At 36.6% G+C, this 23,795-nt stretch overlaps 1 protein-coding gene across 1 annotated transcript in view; it reads left to right on the top strand.

The window, feature by feature from the left end:
- The window catches only part of STK3 (serine/threonine kinase 3), a 275,048-nt gene that overhangs the window by 70,670 nt on the left and 180,583 nt on the right, over positions 1 to 23,795 (top strand). Inside the window, exons 5-6 of the mRNA XM_021688691.1 lie at positions 21,911 to 22,075; positions 22,585 to 22,752. Of these exons, the coding sequence (XP_021544366.1) occupies positions 21,911 to 22,075; positions 22,585 to 22,752 (333 nt within the window). The remainder of the gene's footprint in view (positions 1 to 21,910; positions 22,076 to 22,584; positions 22,753 to 23,795) is intronic.

Here is a 23,795-nt window from a genome sequence, read left to right as displayed (position 1 = left end):
TTTTTTTTTTTTTTTTACATATAATGTATCATTTGTTTCGGAAGTACAGGTCTGTGATTCAACAGTCTTACACAATTCACAGTGCTCACCAGAGCACATACCCTCCCCAATGTCTATCACCCAGCCACCCATCCCTCCCACCCCCCACCACTCCAGCAACCCTCAGTTTGTTTCCTGAGATTAAGAATTCCTCATATCAGTGAGATCATATGACACATGTCTTTCTCTGATTGACTTATTTCGCTTAGCATAATACCCTCTAGTTCCATCCATGTTGTTGCAAATGGCAAGATTTCTTTTTTTTTTTTTTTGATGGCTGCATAATATTCCATTGTGTGTGTGTGTGTGTGTGTGTGTGTGTGTGTGTGTGTGTGTGTGTATACATACACCACATCTTCTTTATCCATTCATCTGTTGATGGACATCTTGGCTTTTTCCATAGTTTGGCTATTGTGGACATTGCTGCTGTAAACATTGGGGTGCACGTACCCCTTTGGATCACTACATTTGTATCTTTGGGGTAAATACCCAGTAGTGCAGTTGCTGGGTCATATGGTAGCTCTATTTTCAACTTTTTGAGGAACCTCCATAATGTTTTCTAGAGTGGCTGCACCAGCTTGCATTCCCACCAACAGTGTAGGAGGGTTCCTCTTTATCCGCATCCTCACCAACATCTGTCATTTCCTGAATTGTTAATTTTAGCCATTCTGACTGGTGTGAGGTAGTATCTCATTGAGGTTTTGATTTGGATTTCCCTGATGCCAAGCAATGTTGAGCACATTTTCATGTGTCTGTTGACCATTTGGATGTCTTCTTTGGAAAAATGTCTGTTCATGTCTTCTGCCCATTTCTTGATTGGATCATTTGTTCTTTGGGTGTTGAGTTTAATAAGTTCTTTATAGATTTTGGATACTAGCCCTTTATCTGAAATGTCATTTGCAAATATCTTCTCCCATTCTTTCGGTTGTCTTTTGGTTTTGTTGACTATTAGCTGTGCAAAAGCTTTTTATCTTGATGAAGTCCCAATAGTTCATTTTTGCCCTTGCTTCCCTTGCCTTTGGCAATGTTTCTAGGAAGAAGTTGCTGCAGGTGAGGTTGAAGAGGTTGCTGCCTGTGTTCTCCTCTAGGATTTTGATGGACTCCTGTCTTTCAACCATTTTGAGTCTATTTTTGTGTGTGGTGTAAGGAAATGGTCCAGTTTCATTCTTCTGCATGTGGCTGTCCAATTTTCCCAACACCATTTGTTGAAGAGATTTTCTTTTTTCCAGGACATTCTTTCCTGCTTTGTCGAAGATTACTTGACCATAGAGTTGAGGGTCCATTTCTGGGCTCTCTATTCTGTTCCATTGATCTATGTGTCTGGTTTTGTGCCAGTACCATACTATCTTGATGATGACAGCTTTGTAGTAGAGCTTGAAGTCCGGAATTGTGATGCCACCAGCTTTGCTTTTCTTTTTCAACATTCCTCTGGCTATTCGGGGTCTTTTCTGGTTCCATACACATTTCAGGATTATTTGTTCCATTTCTTTGAAAAAAGTGGATGGTATTTTGGTAGGGATTGCATTAAATGTGTAGATTGCTCTAGGTAGCATTGACATCTTCACAATATTTGTTCTTCCAATCCATGAGCATGGAACGTTTTTCCATTTCCTTGTGTCTTCCTCAATTTCTTTCATGAGTATTTTATAGTTTTCCGAGTACAGATTCTTTGCCTCTTTGGTTAGATTTATTCCTACGTTTCTTATGGTTTTGGGTGCAATTGTAAATGGGATCAACTCCTTCATTTCTCTTTCTTCTGTCTTGTTGTTGGTGTATAGGAATGCCACTGATTTCTGTGCATTGATTTTATATCCTGCCACTTTACTGAATTCCTGTATGAGTTCTAGCAGTTTTGGGGTGGAGTCTTCTGGGTTTTCCACATAAAGTATCATATCATCTGCAAAGAGTGAGAGTTTGACTTCTTCTTTGCCAATTTGGATGCCTTTTATTTCTTTTTGTTGTCTGATTGCTGTGGCTAGGACTTCCAATACTAGGTTGAATAGCAGTGGTGATAGTGGACATCCCCGCCGCGTTCCTGACCTTAGGGGGAAAGCTCTCAGTTTTTCCCCATTGAGAATGATATTCGCTGTAGGTTTTTCATAGATGGCTTTTATGATATTGAGGTATGTACCCTCTATGCCTATACTCTGAAGAGTTTTGATCAAGAAAGGATGCTGTACTTTGTCAAATGCTTTTTCTGCATCTATTGAGAGGATCATATGATTCTTGTTCTTTCTTTTGTTAATATATTGTATCACATTGATTGATTTGCGGATGTTGAACCAACCTTGCAGGCCAGGGATAAATCCCACTTGGTCGTGGTGAATAATCCTTTTAATGGACTGTTGGATCCTATTGGCTAGTATTTTGGTGAGAATTTTTGCATCCATGTTCATTAGGGATATTGGTCTATAATTCTCCTTTTGGATGGGGTCTTTGTCTGATTTTGGGATCAAGGTAATGCTGGCCTCATAAAATGACTTTGGAAGTTTTTCTTCCATTTCTATTTTTTGGAACAGTTTTAAAAGTATAGGTATTAATTCTTCTTGAAATGTTTTTTAGAATTGCCCTGGGAAGCCATCTGGCTCTGGGCTCTTGTTTGTTGGGAGATTTTTGATTACTGCTTCTAGTTCCTTAGGGATTATGGGTCTGTTCAGGTTTTCTATTTCTTCCTGGTTCAGTTTTGGTAGTTTATACATCTCTAGGAATGCACCCATTTCTTCTAGATTATCCAATTTGCTGGCATATAGTTGCTCATAATATGTTCTTATAATTGTATTTCTTTGGTGTTGGTTGTGATCTCTCCTCTTTCATTCATTTTATTTATTTGGGTTGTTTCTCTTTTCTTTTTGATAAGTCTGGCCAGGGATTTATCAGTCTTATTAATTCTTTCAAGGAACTAGCTCCTAGTTTCGTTGATCTGTTCTACTATTCTTTTGGTTTCTTTTTCATTGATTTCTGCTCTGATCTTTATTATTTCTCTTCTCCTGCTGGGCTTAGGCTTTATTCACTGTTCTTTCTCTAGCTCCTTTAGGTATAGGCTTAGGTTGTGTATGTGAGACCTTTCTTGTTTCTTGAGAAAGGCTTGTATTGCTATAAACTTTCCTCTTAGGACCGCCTTTGCTGCATCCCATTTTGAACAGTTGTGTTTTCATTTTCATTTGTTTCCATGAATTTTTAAAGTTCTTCTTTGATTTCCTGGTTGACCCATTCATTCTTTAGTAGGATGCTCTTTAGCCTCCATGTATTTGAGTTCTTTCCAACGTTCATCTTGTGATTGAGTTCTAGTTTCAAAGCATTGTGGTCCGAAAATATGCAGGGAATGATCCCAATCTTTTGGTACCAGTTGAGACCTGATTTGTGACCCAGGATGTGATCTATTCTGGAGAATGTTCCATGGGCAGTAGAGAAGAATGTGTATTATGTTGCTTTGGGATGGAATGTTCTGAATATATCTGTGAAGTCCATTTGGTCCAGTGTGTCATTTAAAGTCTTTCTTTCCTTGTTGATCTTTTGCTTAGATGATCTGTCCATTTCAATAAAGGAGGTGCTAAAATCCCTTACTGTTATTGTATTGTTGTCGATGTGTTTCTTTGCTTTTGTTATTAATTGGCTTATATAATTGGCTGCTCCCATGTTAGGGGCATAGATATTCATAATTGTTAGATCTTCTTGTTGGATAGACCCTTTAAGTATGATATAGTGTCCTTCCTTATCTCTTATTACAGTCTTTGGTTTAAAATATAATTTGTCTGATATAAGAATTGCCATCCCAGCTTTCTTTTGGTGTCCATTAGCATGGTAAATGGTTTTCCACCCCTTCACTTTCAATCTGGAGGTGTCTTTGGGTCTAAAATGAGTCTCTTGCAGACAGTATATTGATGGGTCTTGTTTTTTTATCCAATCTGATACCCTGTGTCTTTTGTTTGGGGCATTTAGCCCATTTAGATTCAGGATAACTATTGAAAGATATGAATTTAGTCCCATTGTATTGCCTGTAAGGTGACTGTTACTGTATATTGTCTGTGTTCCTTTCTGGTCTATGTTACTATTGGGCTCTCTCTTTGCTTAGAGGACCCCTTTTAATATTTCTTGTGGGGCTGTTTTTGTGTTTGCAGATTCTTTTAGTTTTTGCTTGTCCTGGAAGGTTTTTATCTCTCCTTCTATTTTCAATGACAGCCTAGTTGGATGTTGGATTCTTGGCTGCATATTTTTCTCATTTAGTGCTCTGAATATATCCTGCCAGTCCTTTCTGGCCTGCCAGGTCTTTGTGGATAGGTCTGCTGCCGTGATTGTTAGTTTTATAACTGTTATTCTCAACTCCAGTAACAGATTTTTGATAGATATTTTATGAGTAGTTATTTATATAGTATTGGTTATTCTAAACACATTGTGCATGTTTTTGCATTTAATCCTCATATGAGGATTAAACAACTGTATAAGGTAAGAACTATTATTGACCCCTGTTGTAGATGGGAAACTGAATCACAGAGTTGTAAGTAGATTAGAGGGAAGGAAAGGTTTGAAATGATATCTAATTACTAGAATTGAATTGTAATAGTTAAGAGCACAGGCTTTGGAGGTAGAATATCTGGGTTTGAATTCTGGTTCTGCTACATACTAGCTGTGTTAACTTGGGCAAGTTTCTTAACTTCTTTGTTACTCATTTTCTTCATCTGCTAAATGGGATAAGAAGACCACCCTCCTTCGTTGAGTTGTTCTGAAGATTAAATAAATAAAGTACAAGGAACATCACCTAGCACATAAAAAGCCCTGTATGTATTTGCTCTTGCTACTGTCATCATCATCCTGTCGTCTCACTTATATAGGTAGGAATGTCTTTGCAATCAGCTGTGTTTGAGCATAATATACACGGTCTGTGGAACCATTCACTGTGGGTACTTTGAATTATCTTTGTTAATAAGGGAGGTATAGACTTAATAAGAGAGCTGCATTTTTAGGTACAGTGAAAGTTTCTTTAATAGAATCAGACAGTGGCTATTCACAACATACTAGGGTATTTTATCTTAGTACCCTTTGAATTAATGCCATGTACATAATAGTCTTTTTAGTAAATATTTGATTTATTGTATTTTGAAAATATATGTTTTGCCTTAATTTTATTTTGTATTACTTCAAATAGATTTTTTTTTCCCTTTGGGTGAAGGCATACCAATTTCTTAATGACTTAAGATTTATTTGGAGTTTCAAGTTTAATATTATTTCATTGCTAATAATAGGCATCTTTTTTATTTGTATGGATTTCTGTTCCATAAAGTGCTTTTCGGGGGTTTATATTCGCCTCTGTGTTATAGAACTAATTCATGTTTGACTTCCCTAATCACTTTGTTGCATGCTCCCCCTTTGTGTAATAGATACTAGTTCATACAGGATTTACAACTCCATATATATTGAGTGCTTTTCTGTTGTCTTCTGATCTCTTTTCCAGGAATCTTTTCATGTGGGAAAGGATTTTAAAATGTCTGCCCACTGACCATTTTCACAGTAGAGTATCAGTTCTCTTCTTCTTCAGATCAAGGGATTATAAGCAGCATGTATATATGTATATTTACATATGGTGTAAGTAGTGAAAGCTTTCATTTTGAATCACTAGTTGTGGGACTTTGTGATAGATTATTAATCTTTTTTTTTTTTTTTTTGCCAAACATCTGCAATCCAGATTTCATGAAAGACAGCTTCTCTCTGCCCTTTTGTATATAATAATGGCTAAAATATTCTAGTTATGTTTTCTAATGTGTGTACTTTGTGTTGAGCAGATTTTTTTTTTTTCTGGAAGAATCCCATAAATTTTTTATTATTTAAAACCTTGGCTATTTTATACCCTCAATCCTTCTTTCTTTGGGTGGGATGAGATAGAGTGGTGAGGGGTGGGAGGGAGTTACTGAGTTGCTTTGCTGTTTTTCCCAGTGTTTTCCTCATGTTGAATACCTAAGAGCCCCATTAAATGTATGTATTCTTTTTCCCAAGAGAGAAGGAGTAAGAGGGGGAGAAATTTTGATTGTAAAGAAGTTGGAATCTGAGACTTGATGGATGTTCAGATAAAGTCTTTACATGTAAGCTTAAGTATTACCTTTGAGATTTAGGTATTTCAGAGATTGCTACTTGACTCCTCAACTTTCTCTAAGCCACTGATTTTTAGCAGTGTGTTTGGTCACCATTTTATGTGGTTATATCATGTATGCCATAAAAACTAATGGGCACTGAAACATTGAAGGAGTTCTGTAAAATGAGAAGTCTAAATGTAATAATAATACGATCTGGAGTAAACATTTATTAGCTAGGGGAAGTGGTACTAGGAAATGAAGGCAAAAAAGGAGACTTAAAAAACGCTGCACATTCCTTTTAAAAAACATGCTTATACTACTTTCCCTGCTCCCAATATCATATTCCTTTTGTTTGGGGGCAAAATATAGAAATCAACTTCAGAGATCTCATGCTGTTAAATATCTGAAATAACCTTTAATATTTTTAGAGTTGGTCAGTGGTTTGTGCTTTATACAAACCTTTTTTCTAGGACCTTCCCCACTTTTTGGTATCAACTTCATTTTACTGTATCAGTTTCATCTCTTGGTTATGTTATGGAAAACCCAGCCTAAACTGGTTTAAGCCAAAATGGGAATTTATTTGCTCACATAACTAAAAATCTTTGCAGAGCTAGTTTCATGCATGGCTGATTCAGGATGAAAGGAATTATTTGAATTCATCTTTTTATTTTGATACCTCTGTATTGATTTTAGTCTCAGAGTTTTGCCTCATAGTTGCAAGATGGCTACCAGCAGCTACTGGGTTTTTTATACTTTCTAGTTGAAATCCAGCAAGCAGTCTTGTGCCTCACTGCTTCTGAATGGGTCATGTTCCTTTCTCTGAGCACATCACTGTGGCCAATAAATGTGATGTGGTAATTGGATTAGATGTTGGTCTGTGTCTAACCTGGAGCTAGGATAAAGCTGACTGCTAGAAATACATATTCTGAGGATGGGGAAGTAGTGATTTCCTAAGGGGAATCAGAATATGTTAACCGGAGAAGGGTGAATGGGTGTTAGAATGGGAAAATATAACAGAATTCTATATATCTACTAAAACTAAAATCAAAACAAAATGTATCAGGAATAAAGCACAATTAAAAAAACCCACCTCTAAATAACTCCCAAAATGTATGTGAAATGTTAGAAGACATATTTATTGACATTATGAGTTGAAACTGTTGGGTCTTCAACCCTTTCTCAAACTTCTGTCCCAGGTAAGGGATGGAAAGGCTGATAGTTCTCTGGGAACCTGTTTCTGCTGTGTCAGCAGTGAATGTTTGCCGTAAGACTTCTCCTGGAAAGTCTGTTCATCAGGATTAAAGACCCATGGTTCCTTATTAGACTAGGTGGACTGACCCTGGTGTTAGTTCTTGTATCCATGACCCCGTTTCTTTTTTTTTTAAAGATTTTATTTATTTATTCATGAGAGACAGAGAGAGAGACAGAGGCAGAGGGAGAAGCAGGCTCCCCGCAGAGCAGGGAGCCTGATGCGGGACTCGATCCCAGGACCCTGGGATCATGACCTGAGCCGAAGGCAGACGCCTAACCGACTGAGCCACCCAGGCGTCCCCATGACCCCTTTTCTTAAGAAGAATTTTCTTACCCTCAGTAGGTACTACTGTTCAGAGCTGTACTAGAATCTTAGGAGAATGAGTCCGTTTGTATGTAAAGTAATTCTTGCTCCTTATTTAGTGTATCTCACAGAGTGAAACTGAGTTCTAAGTATATTTCACACATGCCTCTTAAAGTTCCAAGCCACAGCATTAACATGACCATGCACTGTAGGATTAGGCCTTTCAAATTTTTCATAGCAATCATGTGCCAGGTCTTAATCTCTGATTAAATACATCATACACATTACGCTCCATTACATCTTTCCTAAATCTTTTGATTGGATTATAAACACTTTTCTTTATGATTTTTCCACATTACAATATAGTTCCTCCAGTAGACTTTCTCTTCCACCTTAACTAAGTAAATTAACCTTACAAAGGTATTTCCTTGGCTACCCTTATTGGTAAACCGCCCAGTCTTCACCTTAGTTGCTGTTCTTCTTGGCATTTCTCCCAGTTCTGTTTCCTTTTCATCAGTCAGGCCCACCTTCATACACTTTATTTTTATATGGTACATTCCTTGCCTGGTGGACTGCCTGTCACTGCCAGATGGACGGTGAGCCCTCCCTCCCTGTCTTAAGTCTGACCCTGAGCACACCGTGACAATAGTTATTTGAAGTGATATGGTTTAGTGGAAGGACTCTTGGACCTGGAACCAGAAGACCCAGCGTTGATTCCTGTGTTGTTACTTAGTAACTCTGTGACCATGGGTACATTGTGTAACTACTCTAAACTTAAGATGCCTAAGCCTAAAATGGACCTAATATCATATTACTTTCCTTACCTACCTCAGTGTTTTCTTGTGAGGAACAAAGAGGATGAGTGTCAGAACATTTTGTAACCTGGAAAGTTCTGCAGAAACTTAAATTGCTATTTTTTTTTAAAGATTTTATTTATTTATTTGAGAGAGAGAGAATGAGAGAGAGCAAGCACATGAGAGGGGGGAGGGTCAGAGGGAGAAGCAGACTCCCTGCCGAGCAGGGAGCCCGATGCGGGACTTGATCCAGGGACTCCAGGATCATGACCTGAGCCGAAGGCAGTCGCTTAACCAACTGAGCCACCCAGGCGCCCTTAAATTGCTATTTTACTATCAAGACAAAAACTTTAACAATGGTATATAATTTTTAATTACTAATGATTTAAGAATTTTATGGTATTTGTTGAAATAGTGAATATTCTCTAGCATTAGAAAAATATGCTAAAAGATTATTGTGTCTTATCCAGTAAAAGTTTTGGGTTTATCTCAGGAAATCAAGAGATGTTTGTAAGTTAATTTTCCAGAAAATGGGAATTTAGCTCCTTAAGTTGCAGATCTCTAATTTTAACAATTTTGTTTTATTTTAAGATTTTATTTATTTATTTGTGAGATGGAGTGCATGAGAGGGAGAGAGAGAGAGAGCAGGAATGGGGGTGGGGGGCAGAGGGAGAGGGAGAAGCAGACTCCCCACTGAACAGGGACCCTGGGATCATGACCTGAGCCAAAGGCAGATGCTTAACTAACTGGGCCACCCAGGCACCCCTAATTTTAACAATTTTAGATGGAGATCTTTTAAAATTGTATAGCAACAGTTCTCTATACTTTTAACCAGAATGTGTGAGCCGCTCCCCCTTTTAATGATATAAATTAAGGAAAAAATATAAGTGATATGAGTACATCGTAAACATTTCAAATAGTATGGAAGAGGAACTTAGTGTCTCTTTACTCATCCCTCAATTTTACTTCCTTGAGGTAATGTCAGTTAATAGTTTCTTGTGCGTCCTTTGAGCACATATATATGCATATCTTATTTTACACAAGGGATTCATACTGTATATGTGGTGTTCCATACCTTGTCTCTTTTTTCCCCCCTTTAACTTCTGATATATCTTAGAGATCTTCCTCTACTGGTACATATAGGTCCGGGTGTATGTAACAAAATATGTTTTTTTTCAGTACTTTGGATAAAATGAGTTCCAGCTTTTCAGTTTTTGTTGTTATAATCAAAGCTGCAGGAACTGTTGTATTTGTGTATTGGCAGACTTATGTTATTATGTCCATTGGATACATTCTGAGAAATGGCATTACTGGGTTAGAGGGCAAGTTCATTTTTAATAACAATTTTTTTTGGTTGAGAGGCTGCTACTTAAGTCATACATGATTTTTTTAGTGCTGAGGCAGTTTCAGCTTGGATTATGAAAGAAGTATGGATTTTGCTTTCGATGCCCTCCTGCTTCCCTGCATGCTCTGACTCTTCTTCATCTTCCCTGCTTTTGTCTAATTTTGCTTAAGATGTTCATTATTAATTCTACCACAGGAATCGCCATTGGAGTTGGAAGCAAGGCTGCGTCCTTGTGAGCTGCTATGTCTGCTGCTCCCAGTGCTACGACTATTATAAGTGATTTCATTATTTATCTTCCCCACACTAGCTTTCCACACTAGTAGACTGAGAGTCTGCCATCAGAGTTTTCTTTCTGAAAGGTCAGATATGTTCGTTTCATCTTTCCACTTAAAAATTTGCGGATACATAGAGCAGAGTTTGGCCCTAACCTACCTTTGCATTTTGCACTATTTTTCCAGACACGTTACTTCAGACACAAAGAACCATTTACTGGTACTGGACTTCATATATTTTTATGCCCGTTGCCTTTACACGCAGCTAGTATTTCCTTCCGTCTTTGGTCACCTGACAAACTTTGTACATTCTTCAAGAGTCAGCTCAAAAGTTACCTCCTCTGTGAAGGCTTCTTGGAGTAGGGAGATGGTGTGGTGAGATTGTCAAGGCTTGAACGATACAAGGACTTGAGGGTTAAATGATATGGTTTGGGTTTTATTTTCAGAGTACTGTTGTGATGCATGATCAACTTTCGGAACTCCTGTCCTGGAGTGCTCCTCTAGCTAACTGTGTTGCTACCTGCATTACCTAATGTTGTAATTATTTGTTCCTGTGCCCTTGCCTTTCCACTTAAATTTTGAGCACCATGAAGGCAAGGGCAGTATAACAGGCCCTCAGTAAATTCTTGTTAGTACTTACCTCCCACAGTTGTGTTGGGGTATTAAATGAAATGATAGCTGTCATGTGACCGGCATAGTTAAATCTCAGTAAATGCAAGCTATTTAGTTGATGTTATCATATCATCACTGGAGAGGTAAACCCTGACTTGGGGAATATAGGGTGATTTCTTGAAAGAGGCGAGATTTGATCCAGGACTTAAAAGACCATGTAAGGATTACATTGGTGAGTTTTCATCAAGTGGTGTTCAAGACTTTATGAAAAGTCACTGTGAAAGTTGAAACTTGAAATTTTATAATCAGATATAATTAGCTGTCTGTATGGCCCTTGAAAGGGGGAACTATGTCTCATTCTTTCTCATTTTCTTAATAGATCATAGGTACTAAATATAGAATTAATGCATTATTTTATGTAAATAAATAATCATGTCAGAAAGGTAGGGTTTAGGTAAGATTGTCAAGATTCATTTTTAGAAAATTAAAATTCTTAATTTTGTATGAAAGTACAAAAGCTCACTTGAATTTGTTTTTACTGACATAAAAACATTAAGGCAGTATATATATTTTAAAACAGCTTGTGCATGTGCCCTTGAGACAATTTGGTGGGTGCATTTTTATCAAAACCATATACACAGTGACATATTAAATGTATCATATTATTATACTAGTCATATGACTGTAGAAACAAAAGTAACCAGAAGACTAAAGGCTATCAAAACCATCTTTTTGTTTTTGTACAGTGAGATTCTTTTTAAATTTGCCAGTGAATTCATACCAGTATTGAAACCAGATGTAGACTTCCGTCTTTTAGTGTATTAGCTCAGCTATAGAAGTCTTATTTCCATCCCTGATTACTGAGTATTTCATTCATGGTTTATTATATCTCTCTCACCTTCCTTTATTTATTTTTTTAAATAGACTATAAAATATGATTCAAATGATTTTAAAATGACATTGCCCCATTTATATAGTGATAGAAATAAAATTAAACCTGTATTGTATTAAAGATAACCTAATTAAGTCCACAGGTGAAGTACTCTGTTGATAAAATTTTTCATTGGAAAGGATTTTGACAGATACCACTAAATGAAGTGTCAGCTGTGGTTTGAGAATGGATCTAAGAGTTTTCCATCTTAGAACAGAAATTTTACATTAGTTACGTCCTTCTGTGTAAAGTAAGATCCTCTCTCCCGTGTGTGTTGTGTGTGTGTTTGTGTGTGTGTGTTTGTGTTTTAAGTGTTTTTAGAATATAACCTGACCATTTTGAAATAGCTGGATATGGTCTGGTCTGTCTGAACTGATGAAAAGTTTTAATTATAGAAATGAAAATGATACTACTTTAAATTTTACATAGTAATGGGAATAGTTCCCTCTGTTGCCAAATAGAATTCTAGTCACTTTGGTAACTGGCTATGTTTATATATAAAAGAAATTTCATGTATTTAAAGGTTGTTTGAGAACAAAACACTATTTAAGAAAATGACTGTCAACTATTTGACTTCCTGCCTTCCTTCTTTCCCTTCTTTTTAACAAAATAGTGTGTGTAAAGGACATGAAATATCTTGTTCAAGGTCTGTTGTATAGTTTCCATTAAATAAACACAAGTTCCTATCTCGTTCTTCTCTGTTAGTGCCACAAAATGCTTGTGAAATGTTGATATAGATATTGCTTTTATCCACAGTTCATTTGATACCACTGACATTTATTTAGAAGAGGCCAGGCAAACATTTATTCCTTCAGATTTGCTAAGATTTACCTGCATTTTGGTACTTAGAAGGATGAAATTTGGCCCATCGCTTTTTTTTTTTTTTTAACCATTTTTCTCATCATAATAGAAGGGAAAAAAATAGGCCTTACTTGATTTCTGAGTGCCATTTCATAACTATTATACTATTCTTTAGTTAATTATTTGAATTATTCTTTTGAAATCTTTCCTTTTTCTGGATGGTGAGCTACTTTTTTTATTCAGAGCCTAATTTTAATGCCACTTCCACTTTCTTCCCTAGTTAATTCCTCTCCACTGTGGTCCCATTTCACTTTGAAAAGTGTTTTTTTTATAATAGTTTCTGAGTTTTGAAGTCTGTCTTTCATGCTAGATTGGAGCCACATAAGGTTAGGTTAAAGATTTTTTAAATTCAATGTAGAGCAGGTGCTCAGTAAATGTTTTTTCAGTGAATGAGTGTTATCTAGGGCTTTTTGGAAAATACTTCTGCATTCTTAGATCACTTTCACACATGCTTTATATTCTTCCTGTCTGCCACACATGTGCTCTTATCCTCGGCAACATTGTGATCCATATGGGATAATTTTATAATTGATACTTCATTGTTTTAATTTGCTTTTCTTTGATAATAACTGAAGTTTAATATTTTCTGTGTATGTTAACAGCTTTATTTTTTAGTTTTTGTATATTTGTGAATTGTATATTCATTTCTTTGCCTATTTGTTGGGTTTTATTGTTTTTCTGAAAGATTTATTTGAGCTCTTTATGTTCTAAATCTATACGCTAAATATCTTACTACATTTTCTGTATTTTTCTGTTTTCTAAGCTTATAGTTTTTATGTAGACAAAGCTAATAAATTCTCATAATTTTTGTTTGCTTTTTTTGATGAGAAACTATTCCTTTCTGCCTACTGGTTTGATACTTTGATTTTCTTCTATTTTTATTTAAATCACTTAAAAATGTTTAAATCATTGATCTGTGGGTTTGTTTTAGTGGTATTAAGCATATACTTTTTAAATTAAATTAAATTTAATTGAATTTTATTATGTTATGTTGGTCACCATACGGTACATCATTAGTTTTTGATGTAGTGTTCCATGATTCATTGTTTTCGTGTAACACCCAGTGCTCCATATACTTTCAATAAAATACTCATTAAGCCACTTACAGTGTCCTCAGTTAAGGTTACTTTTCAGGCCAAGTTGAGTGTCCTTGCAGAATTTATTAACAGTATACTTGTTTTGTTTGGCTGGCACACCATTTAAAATAATCTACATTTGAGTGATGGGATGAGGCAGGCGTTCAGTTTTACTGCTTGTTTATGGCTGGTATCTATTCTTAATTTAACCATTGGTATTATGGCTGGTGACTCTTTTGATTAGACATTGCCGTTACTAATTGTCATATATTTTGAATATCATCCTTGGAGCAAGCCTTGCAACTCCGTGTTTTCTTACATTGAGACCAATTCATATATTCATGTTTGTGTAAGCCAGAAGACATGGGCTTTGCCACTTAATATTTGTATGATATTTGACAGATCACTTTATTTCTCTGAATTTGTTTCCTCATCTAAAAAAAGGACGGTGTGTTTCTGTTTACTTAATTGAGTTGTTGTGAGACTCATAAAATACTCCTTACTAACTATAAAGTAGTATAAAAATTTAAGACAGTGTTATATCTCTGTTCTAGAAAATGTTACTGTTTATTGTTGTTTAAATTATTTTACTGAGGGATAGAAACCTTTCATTTCATAATTGAAGTTAAAAGGCCTAATGTGTAGATACCTCATTCAAGCTTTAATATTCAAATGGATTGTTAAAATAATACTGTATCACAGATAACTTTAAGATGTATCCATGTACTAGTATGAATGACTGGATATTGTGTCATTTTTTGATTAGGGCAGGATATGAGGTGACCCCTGAAGTAAGGGGAGGAGTTAATTACAAAGAGAGAAAAGCCTAATGAAAGAGGGACTTTATAAACTTTATACAATTTGATTCAGGTCTGCCTTCTGCACCTTTTATCATTCAGGGCCAAATACAGGCCATGCCCTCGGTAGTCTTAGAAGCTTTATAAGGACTGAGACTCTCCATGTCTTCGCCTGCAACACCTGGCACCTTTAACAGAATCTGTGTGAGTCAGTGAAGTAGATATTTGTCAAGAGAATTAAAAAATGGATGTCCGAATTAGTGGGAATTTATTTCTGTTACGACTATGAAGATCTTTTGTAAGTATAGAATCATAGAGTTGGAATGAACCTTTGAAATCATCTTGTAAAGCTAGACAGTTCATGAATCAGTATAATGTCTTTGGCAGATCTTTGGTCTTGCTGTGAATTTGTCTAGTGGCAAATTCTTTATAGCACTGAAATCAGATCTTGAGACCTTGAAGTGTAGAAGTCTATTTAATCCTGAACTTTCTCTAGTATAGCTCCGCAATATAGGGTACAGATGCAGAGATAACAAATCAAAGAGTTAATGAAGGATTAGTGACTTGTTGATTGGAAATAATGGAATGTTAAGAGGATAAAAATTGAAGTGTAGGGGCCCCTGGGTGGCTCAGTTGTTAAGCGGCTGCCTTCGACTCAGGTCGTGGTCCCAGGGTCCTGGGATCGAGCCCCGCATCGGGCTCCCTGTTCGCTTCTCCCTCTCCCACCCCACCCCCCGCTTGTATTCCCTCTCTCACTCTCTCTCTCTCTCTCTGTCAAATAAATAAATAAAATCTTTAAAAAAAAATTGAAGTCTAGGTAACTGAAAAGGTCAACATTGAAGTAATTAAACATGACAGTTTTATGGGCTGGTGCTGCTTTTGTAGCACCCCCAAGTTCTTTAATTTTTATACCAGGAGTGGGGCGAGGGGAAAAACCCAGGCACCTACGACAGCACCACCACCTTGCACACCTTCTGCAGTGGTGCATTGTGGTGGCCCTCAAGGACACTCCTGCCTCCCACCCTCCCACCTTGGCTGTAAACTGCTAATTTATGTGGTATTGCCTTTCTTTTTATAACTGCTGTATCTATTCATTTATTATTTATCAAGTGCTAACGATAGCCAGGCAGGTTCCAAGCATTGTGGATAATCAGTGAACAGAAGAAAGATCCCTGCTGTTGTGGACCCTTTCTCAGTGCAGTGCTGTCCAATAGAAACATGAAATGAGCCACAAATGTAATTTAAAATTTCCTGGTAGCCACATTAAAAAAGAAAAAAGTGATAGGTGAAATTAACTTTAATAATATATTAAATATATTAGTATATAGCACCAATATTATATTAAATAATATATCTAATAGTATTGTAGTATTAATAACTTGTTAAACATTAATAAATTTTATAATAATATATAAATATCATTTAAAGGTATAATTAATTTAAAAATTATTAATGAGGTACTTCGTCTTCTCTTCTTAGTACTAAGCTTTGAACTTTGGTGTATATTTTATATTTATAACATAACTCAGTTTGGGTTAGCTATGTTTCACATGCTTGGGAGCTGCTGTATTGGGCTCAGTGTACTGAGCCAAAACTGAGAGTTGGACACTCAATAATTGGGAGCTGCTGTATCGGACACTCATAGTGCCTACGTTAGACCACCTGGTCTAAGATAGAGAATAAATTCCTGGTAGTACTAGAATTTTCAGATAATCCAGGCTCCTTACCCATGGCCTCTGAAGCCTTGGGTGATCTGGCTCATGCGTGTCTCCCAAATCTCATCTAGAACTAGTGTTTTCCTGACTCACTAAACTTGAGCTTTCTTTCTTGAACTCAAATATGGGAGGCTTTTTCCTGAATCATGTTTTTTTTTTTTTTTTATTCTTGTTTCCTTTGTGTGGAATGTCATGTTCCCAGATAGCCAATTACATGGTTAGCTCTCTCATGTCATTTAAGACTTCAGCAAAAATGTCTTTCAGGCCTTCTTTGATGGCTACTCTAAAGAGCCTTTCTCAGTTATTCTTGGTCAATAGCTTTCTGTTTTATTGTTCTGATAGCAGTCGTCACTGTTTTCTGCCTTACCCTATTTTCTATTATCATCAAATTATCCCTTCCTTGTAGAATATAAGCTCCATGAGAGAAAGTGCACTTCTCGTTTTATTCATTGTTGTATCCCCAGCAACTGGTGTAATTCCTGCCATGTAGTTGGTGCTTGATAAATATTTATTGAATGAATAAAAGGCATTCTGGATCAGGTATCTTGCACTAGAGTGGATTTATCAAGTAAGTCAGATCCTTACATTACCACTGAGGAGTGTAGGATTGAGAAATGGTTTAGAGTAGTCTTAGGGTCTTATAATTTGGAAAGGATGAGGGGAAGTTGGCATTTCAGAGGTTAGGGGAAGGAGGTCCAGGTTGTTTGTTTTCTTTTTTCCCTCCCTTCCTTCCTTCCTTCCTTCCCTCCCTCCCTCCTTCTTTCTTTCTTCCTCTCCCCTCCCCTCCCCTCCCCTCCCGTACTTTCTTTTATAAAGAAAGCAAACTTACCTAAAGCCAGCACATTATTCAAGTACAAATAAACATGTATAATACATTTATAACAATATGTATTAGTGTTACATGTAAATGTAAACTGTCTTCCAATTTGTTTAGGAATTTTAACATGGTTAGGGTTTTTTTTTTAATAAAGATTTTATTTATTTATTTGACAGAGAGAGACACAGTGAGAGAGGGAACACAAGCAGGGGGAGTGGGAGAGGGAGAAGCAGGCTCTCCACGGAGCAGGGAGCCCGATGCGGGACTCGATCCCAGGACCCTGGGATCAGGACCTGAGCCGAAGGCAGACGCTTAACGACTGAGCCACCCAGGCGCCCCGGTTTTTTTTTTTTTTTTTTTTTATGGAGATGAAATTCACATAACATAAAATTAGCCATTTTAAAGTGAACAATTCGGTGGTCTGAGTGTATTCACCGTATATAATCACCACGTCTGTCTAGTTTAAAAATATTTTCATCACCCCAAACCGATTAAGCAGTTGTTCCTTGTTTTCCCTATCCTGCTTCAGCCCCTGGCAATCACCAATCTGCTTTCTTTCTCTAAGGATTTACCTATTGTGAATATTTCATATAAATGTGTCCTTTTGTTCTGGCTTCTTTTACTTAACAGTGTTTTTGAAGTCCATCCACATTGTAGCATGTGTCAGTACTTTATTCTTTTTAATGGCTGAATAATATTCCACTGTATGTATATACCATACTTTATCCATTCATCTGGTTTTTTTTTAAGGTTTTATTTATTTATTTGGGAGAGAGAGGGAGAGGGAGCATGAGCAGGGGGAGGGACAGAGAGAGAAGCAGACTCCCCGCTGAGTAGGGAGCCCAGAACAACTTCAGTTGTTCTGGAGGCTGATCCCAGGCCCCCAGGATCATGACCGAGCTGAAGGCAGACACTTAACCACCTGAGTCACCCAGGTGCCCCTGCATTCATCTGTTGATAGACATTTGGGTTGTTTCAATCTTCTGGCCATTGTGAATAGTATTATTACGGACATTCCTGTATGTATATTTGTTTGAGTACTAGTTTTCAGTTATTTTGAATATATACCTAGGAATGGAATTGCTGGGTCATATGGTAATTTTGTCTTTAACTTTTTTTATTTAACTTTTTGAGGAATGAAATACTGTTTTCCACAGAAGCTGCACCATTTTACATTCTCACTGTCAGTGTCCGATAGCTCCCAATTTCTTCACATCCTTGCCGTTGCTGTTGTTTTTTTCATCTTCTTTTTTTTTTTGTTATAGGCATACTAGTGAGTGTGAAGTGGTACCTCATTGTGGTTTTAATTTGTATTTCCTAATGACCAGTGATGATGACAATTGAACATCTGTCTTTTCATATATGGCCATTTATATATCTATTTTGGGAAATGTCTGTTTAAGTCCTTTGCCCATGTTTAAATTGGGTTGTTTTTTTGTTGTTGAGTTATAAGAGTTATTTATATATTCTGGATACTAGACCCTTATCAAATGTATGATTTGCAAATATTTTCTCCCATTTTGTAGGTTGTCATTTCACTTCCTTAATATTCTTTAATGCACAAAATTTTTAATTTTGGTGAAGTCTAATTTATCATTTTTCCTCTTGTTGCTTTACTTTTGATATTATACTTAATGATCCATTGCCAAACCAACAGTCATGAAGATTTACCCCTATGTTTTATGGTTTTAACTCATATTTAAGTTGTTGACCTATTTTGAGTAAATTTTTAAATATCGTGTGAGGTAGGGGTCCAACTTCATTTTTTTTTTTTTTTTGCATGTGAATATGCAGTTGTTCTGAAATTGTTTTTTAATGAGACATGAGCCATGGTGGCATTGGTGGCAGTTGAAACAAACGTCTTCCAGTAATTACTTTCACGTTCTACAGTCTTAAAGCAGTTTTTTGTTTGTTTTTTTAAAGATTTATTTATTTGTTTTAGAGACAGAGAGTGCACATGTGGGGGGTGGAAGGGGCAGAGGGAGAGGGAGAGAGAGAGAATCTTAAGCAGACTCCACGCTGAGTAGGGAGCCTGATGCTGGACTTGATCTCACAACCATGAGATCACAACCTGAGCCAAAACTGAGAGTTGGACACTCAACCAACTGTGCCACCCAGGTGCCCCTTCATAGTCTTTATATATGTGTGTGTGTATAAATATATATGAATAATTATTCAAGTATAATTAACATATAGTGTTATATTAGTTTCAGGTGTGGTTCCACACTTCTTTACATTTCTCAGTGATCAAGATAAGTGTACTGTTAATCTCTTTTATCTATTTCACTCATCCACTCCCCCATCCACCTCCCCTGTGACAACCACCAGTTTGTTCTCTATATTTAAGAGTCTGGTTCATTTGTCTCTTTTTTTCTTTGCTTGTTCATTTGTTTCTTAAATTCCACACATGAGTAAAATCATATGGTATTTGTCTTTCTCTGACTTATTTCACTTAGCATTATACCCTTTAGGTCCATCCATGTTGTTGCTGTTGGCAAGATTTCATTCTTTTTTATGGCTGAGTAATATTCCTCTGTGTGTGTGTGTGTGTGTGTGTGTGTGTGTGTGTGTGTGTGTGTAGATGAATGGACACTTGATGCTGCAATAAACATAGGGCTGCATATATCTTTTTGAATCAGTGTTTTCATTTTCTTTGGGTAAATACCCAGTAATGGAATTACTGTATCATATGGTAATTCTATTTTTAATTTTTTCGAAGACCCTCCATATTGTTTTTCACAGTGGTTGCACCAATTTGCATTCCCACCAACAATTGTATGAGGGTTCCTTTTACTTCACATCATTACCAACACTTGTTATTTCTTGTGTTTTTGATTTTAGCCATTCTGACAGGTATAAAGTGATGTCTCATTGTGGTTTTAATTTGCATTTCCCTGATGATGAGTGATGTTGAGCATCTTTTCATATGTCTGTTAGCTGTCTGTATGTCTTTGGAAAAATGTCTATTCAGCTGCTCTGCCCATTTTTAATGAATTATTTGGTTTTTTTTTGTGTATGTTGAGTTGTGTTAAGTTCTTTATATATTTTGGATAGCAACCCCTTATTGGATGTATCTTTTGCAAATATATTTTTCCCTCAGTAGTTTGCCTTTTTGTTTTGTTGATGGCTCCTTTTCTGTGTAAAACCTTTTTATTTTGATGTGTCCCAATAGTTGAATTTTGCTTTTGTTTCCCTTGCCAGAGGAAACATATTTAGGAAAATGTTTCTAAGGCTGATGTCAAAGAAATTTACTGCCTGTGTTTTCTTCTAGTAATTTTATGGTTTCAGGTCTCACATTTAGGTCTTTAACCCATTTTGAGTTTATTTTTGTGTATGGTGTAAGAAAATGGTCCAGTTTCATTCTTTTGCATGTAGCTGTCCAGTTTTCCTAGTACCATTTGTTGAAAAGACTGTCTCTTTCCCATTGTATATTCTTGAGTTCTTGGTTGTAGATTAATTGACCATAAATATTTAGGTTTATTGCTGGGCTTTATGTTTGTTCCATTGATATATGTGTCTATTTTTACACCAGTACCATATTGTATATTGTTTTACTGTTTTGATTACTACAGCTTTGTAGTATAATATTTTTATATTTTTAATTTCCCCTCTATCTTTCTATTATCCCATTGTTGGGTATTTGAATTTTCTTTCTTTTTTTTCCTTCTCATACAGAGTAGTGTCCTCTGTCTTTGTATAAATTGGAACTTTCCTCTTCCATCAGCTTATCTTGGGTTATATTTGCTCGTTGTGCTTAGAGCAAAAGTAGATTTATTGTTATGAACTTCTAATATCACTTGGATATATTTAAAAGCTAAGAGGGTGGGGGTGCCTGGGTGGCTCAGTCGTTAAGTGTCTACCTTTGGCTCAGGTTATGATCCCAGGGTCCTGGGATCGAGCCCCACATCAGGCTCCCTGCTTGGCAGGAAGCCTGCTTCTCCCTCTCCCACTCCCCCTGCTTCTCCCTCCCCCACTCCCCCTGCTTGTGTTCCCTCTCTCGCTGTCTCTCTCTGTCAAATAAATAAATAAAATCTTAAAAAAAAAAAAAAGCTAAGAGGGTGTTTTCAATAAAAATAGAGGCTTTCATAGATGGCACTTGAACAAGGTTTGTCAAGAGAGGCCATATAGCATAGTGGTTAAAAGCATAGATTATAGTAAGACAGAACTCACATCTTGGTTCCATCTTGTGTGTGACCAGAGGAATTTACTGAACCTCTATGCAGTAACTTTCTCAGGTGGTGGTAATAATAGTATCTTGCTTGTAGGGTTGGCTTAAGGATAAATGAGATAATGCATGCGAAATGGTTAGCACCACGGCTGGTACAGATAACACGGGCTCCATTGCCATCGCTACTAAGAGTGTTTCTCTTCCTTCTTCTCGCCGTGGCTGCTTTTCTCCCTCCTCCCCCCTTTTCCTTCCCCTGACAACCTTTGTTTGTGTTTCCATTTTCCTAGTCTTTCTCTGGAATTTTTATTTTTGAGTTCCCCTTCTCGGGGCCAGCAATGCAGGATTTGGGTGGTTTAGGATGACCTGGCTGGAGGAGGAGGAGAGGTATGGGCATAATCGCTTCATGCAGGAGACTCTTGGCAAGCCATGCTTGTTTCCTTCCCTTTGTGTAAAACTGTTGATTTTCATTTCCATCAAGAATTAGTGACATCATAGGGAAGAATGTCTGAATTTACTTTCAGGATGGATAGCTGTGATATCGTTACCTCAGTGTCAGAAGATATGGGAAATAGTGATTTCTTAGGGTTGTATTGATTCTTGGGATAGGTTATGTGCTTTAGGAGTGACATTGATAATTTTAAAGAAAGGAATTTAATACTGAAAATTATTTTATATCAGTAAAATGTGTCATAAGAATGACAAAGAATATGTGTGAAGAAAAAGAAGTTCCCAGTTCGTTATCTTTTTAGCCTTTTCCTAGAGGTTTAATGGTCATTAGAAAGAAGTGTTTGCCACCAGTGCTCTTTTGTAAGAGTTTATCTAGCATGGTTTTTCAATCTAGTTTTAAAAATATTTCTTTCCAGTTAACAGAAGATGAAATTGCAACTATTCTTAAATCTACTTTGAAAGGACTAGAATATTTGCACTTTATGAGAAAAATACACAGAGATATAAAAGCTGGAAATATTCTCCTCAATACAGAAGGACATGCAAAATTGGCCGATTTTGGAGTGGCTGGTCAGTTAACAGTAAGTGTAATAATTTTGGAACCACTTGTGGCCTGTATGTCCAGGTTTGATTGTACCTGAATGTTGATAACTTTTTGGAGGGGGTGATGGGAAGAAATACGTAACTACATTGTTCTTGGGGAGAAGGAGCCATAATTTCAGTATTATTTATTATTTTTATTTACAATTTAAGAGACATTGAATGAATATGAAAAAAAAGTCTTTGAAATGCTTAAATGTTTAAAAAAGAAAGCTACATTGATCCATTTCTGTAGCTTTAATTGTTACAGTACTATTTTTAATGACTGTCTTTAATGAAGGTGGTTATAGATAATTGTGTACTCTTGCTTTTTACAGAATTCAGAATTCCTAAATATGTCATTGTCAGTTGAAATTGGAGGAAAATAGTCAATGTTTTATATAATCTGTAGTATTTGAGGGTTTCACTATGCAGTTGAATGAATATGTTGGCAAACAGAGTCCCTTAGTGTTTTTATAGTAGTATTTATGTCAGTGTAATGTTTTTGCAGGATACAATGGCAAAACGCAATACTGTGATAGGAACTCCGTTTTGGATGGCTCCTGAGGTAATTCAAGAAATAGGCTATAACTGTGTGGCTGACATCTGGTCCCTTGGCATTACTTCTATAGAAATGGCTGAAGGAAAACCTCCTTATGCTGATATACATCCCATGAGGGTAAGAAAATGATGGTTTGCTAAAAACGTTATGTAAGTGGCAGTTCTGTAATGTCAGTGTAAATAAATATAAAGTAAATTAAATAAGTTGATTTGAACTTTCGTTCTGTGCAAAAAATAATAAAATTACCTGTCAGAGGTTAGTGATGTTAACTTTTTTTTTTTTTTTTTTAAAGATTTTATTTATTTATTTGACAGAGAGAGACACAGTGAGAGAGGGAACACAAGCAGGGGGAATGGGAGAGGGAGAAGCAGGCTCCCCGCAGAGCAGGGAGCCCGATGCGGGACTCGATCCCAGGACCCTGGGATCATGACCTGAGCTGAAGGCAGTCGCTTAACCAACTGAGCCACCCAGGCGCCCAGTGATGTTAACTTTTTTCCTCCCACATCCTCAATTGTGAGAAAAGAAATGAAGGCTATATTTCTCTTTACAGTCTTTTTTCCTCCCCCAAAAATATACCTGTAAAATTTCCCCTTGCTTTTCAATAGAAGAAAGGGTTGGTAAAGTCACTATATTCTTCAGTTTATCCATCATTTTCTCAGTGTGGCTGTGGAGACCTTGGAAAAATCAATTCTCACTTTTCTACCCACTCTGCAAATTCTACCTTTCTGTGTTTTTGTTTCCCTTTTTTTCTTCTCTCATCTGAAGCTAGTGTTTAAAAAGCCTGACTTCTAATATTGCTACATACCTGTAGGCAAATTAATCTTATTTCTTCAGTTGGTACTTAGTGAGAAAATAGAATTCCTTTTTTGAGCATTATTATATACTTCTATGAAGTCCTTTTTCCAGGATGATTTTTTTGAGTTTGAAATATGTACCTTGCATATTCAGTCTAATTGCCTCTGCTTCAGGGTTTGTGATGATATATATAGTTTTTAGGTTTCTTAGTGGTGAATCTCAATTCATTATAGATAAGGACATCTGTCTTCGTGAACTTATTGCCCCCTGGTGGCTGGAGCCTCCTCAAGAAGAAGAGAAAGAAAAGAGTGAGAGGTAGTGTGTGTGTGTGTGTGTGTGTGTGTGTGTGTGTGTGTGTGTGTGTG

The sequence above is a fragment of the Neomonachus schauinslandi genome, chromosome 4 (assembly GCF_002201575.2).
Source record: "Neomonachus schauinslandi chromosome 4, ASM220157v2, whole genome shotgun sequence".
Classification (NCBI taxonomy): domain Eukaryota; kingdom Metazoa; phylum Chordata; class Mammalia; order Carnivora; family Phocidae; genus Neomonachus; species Neomonachus schauinslandi.
This window is presented reverse-complemented; position numbering and strand designations above follow the sequence as displayed.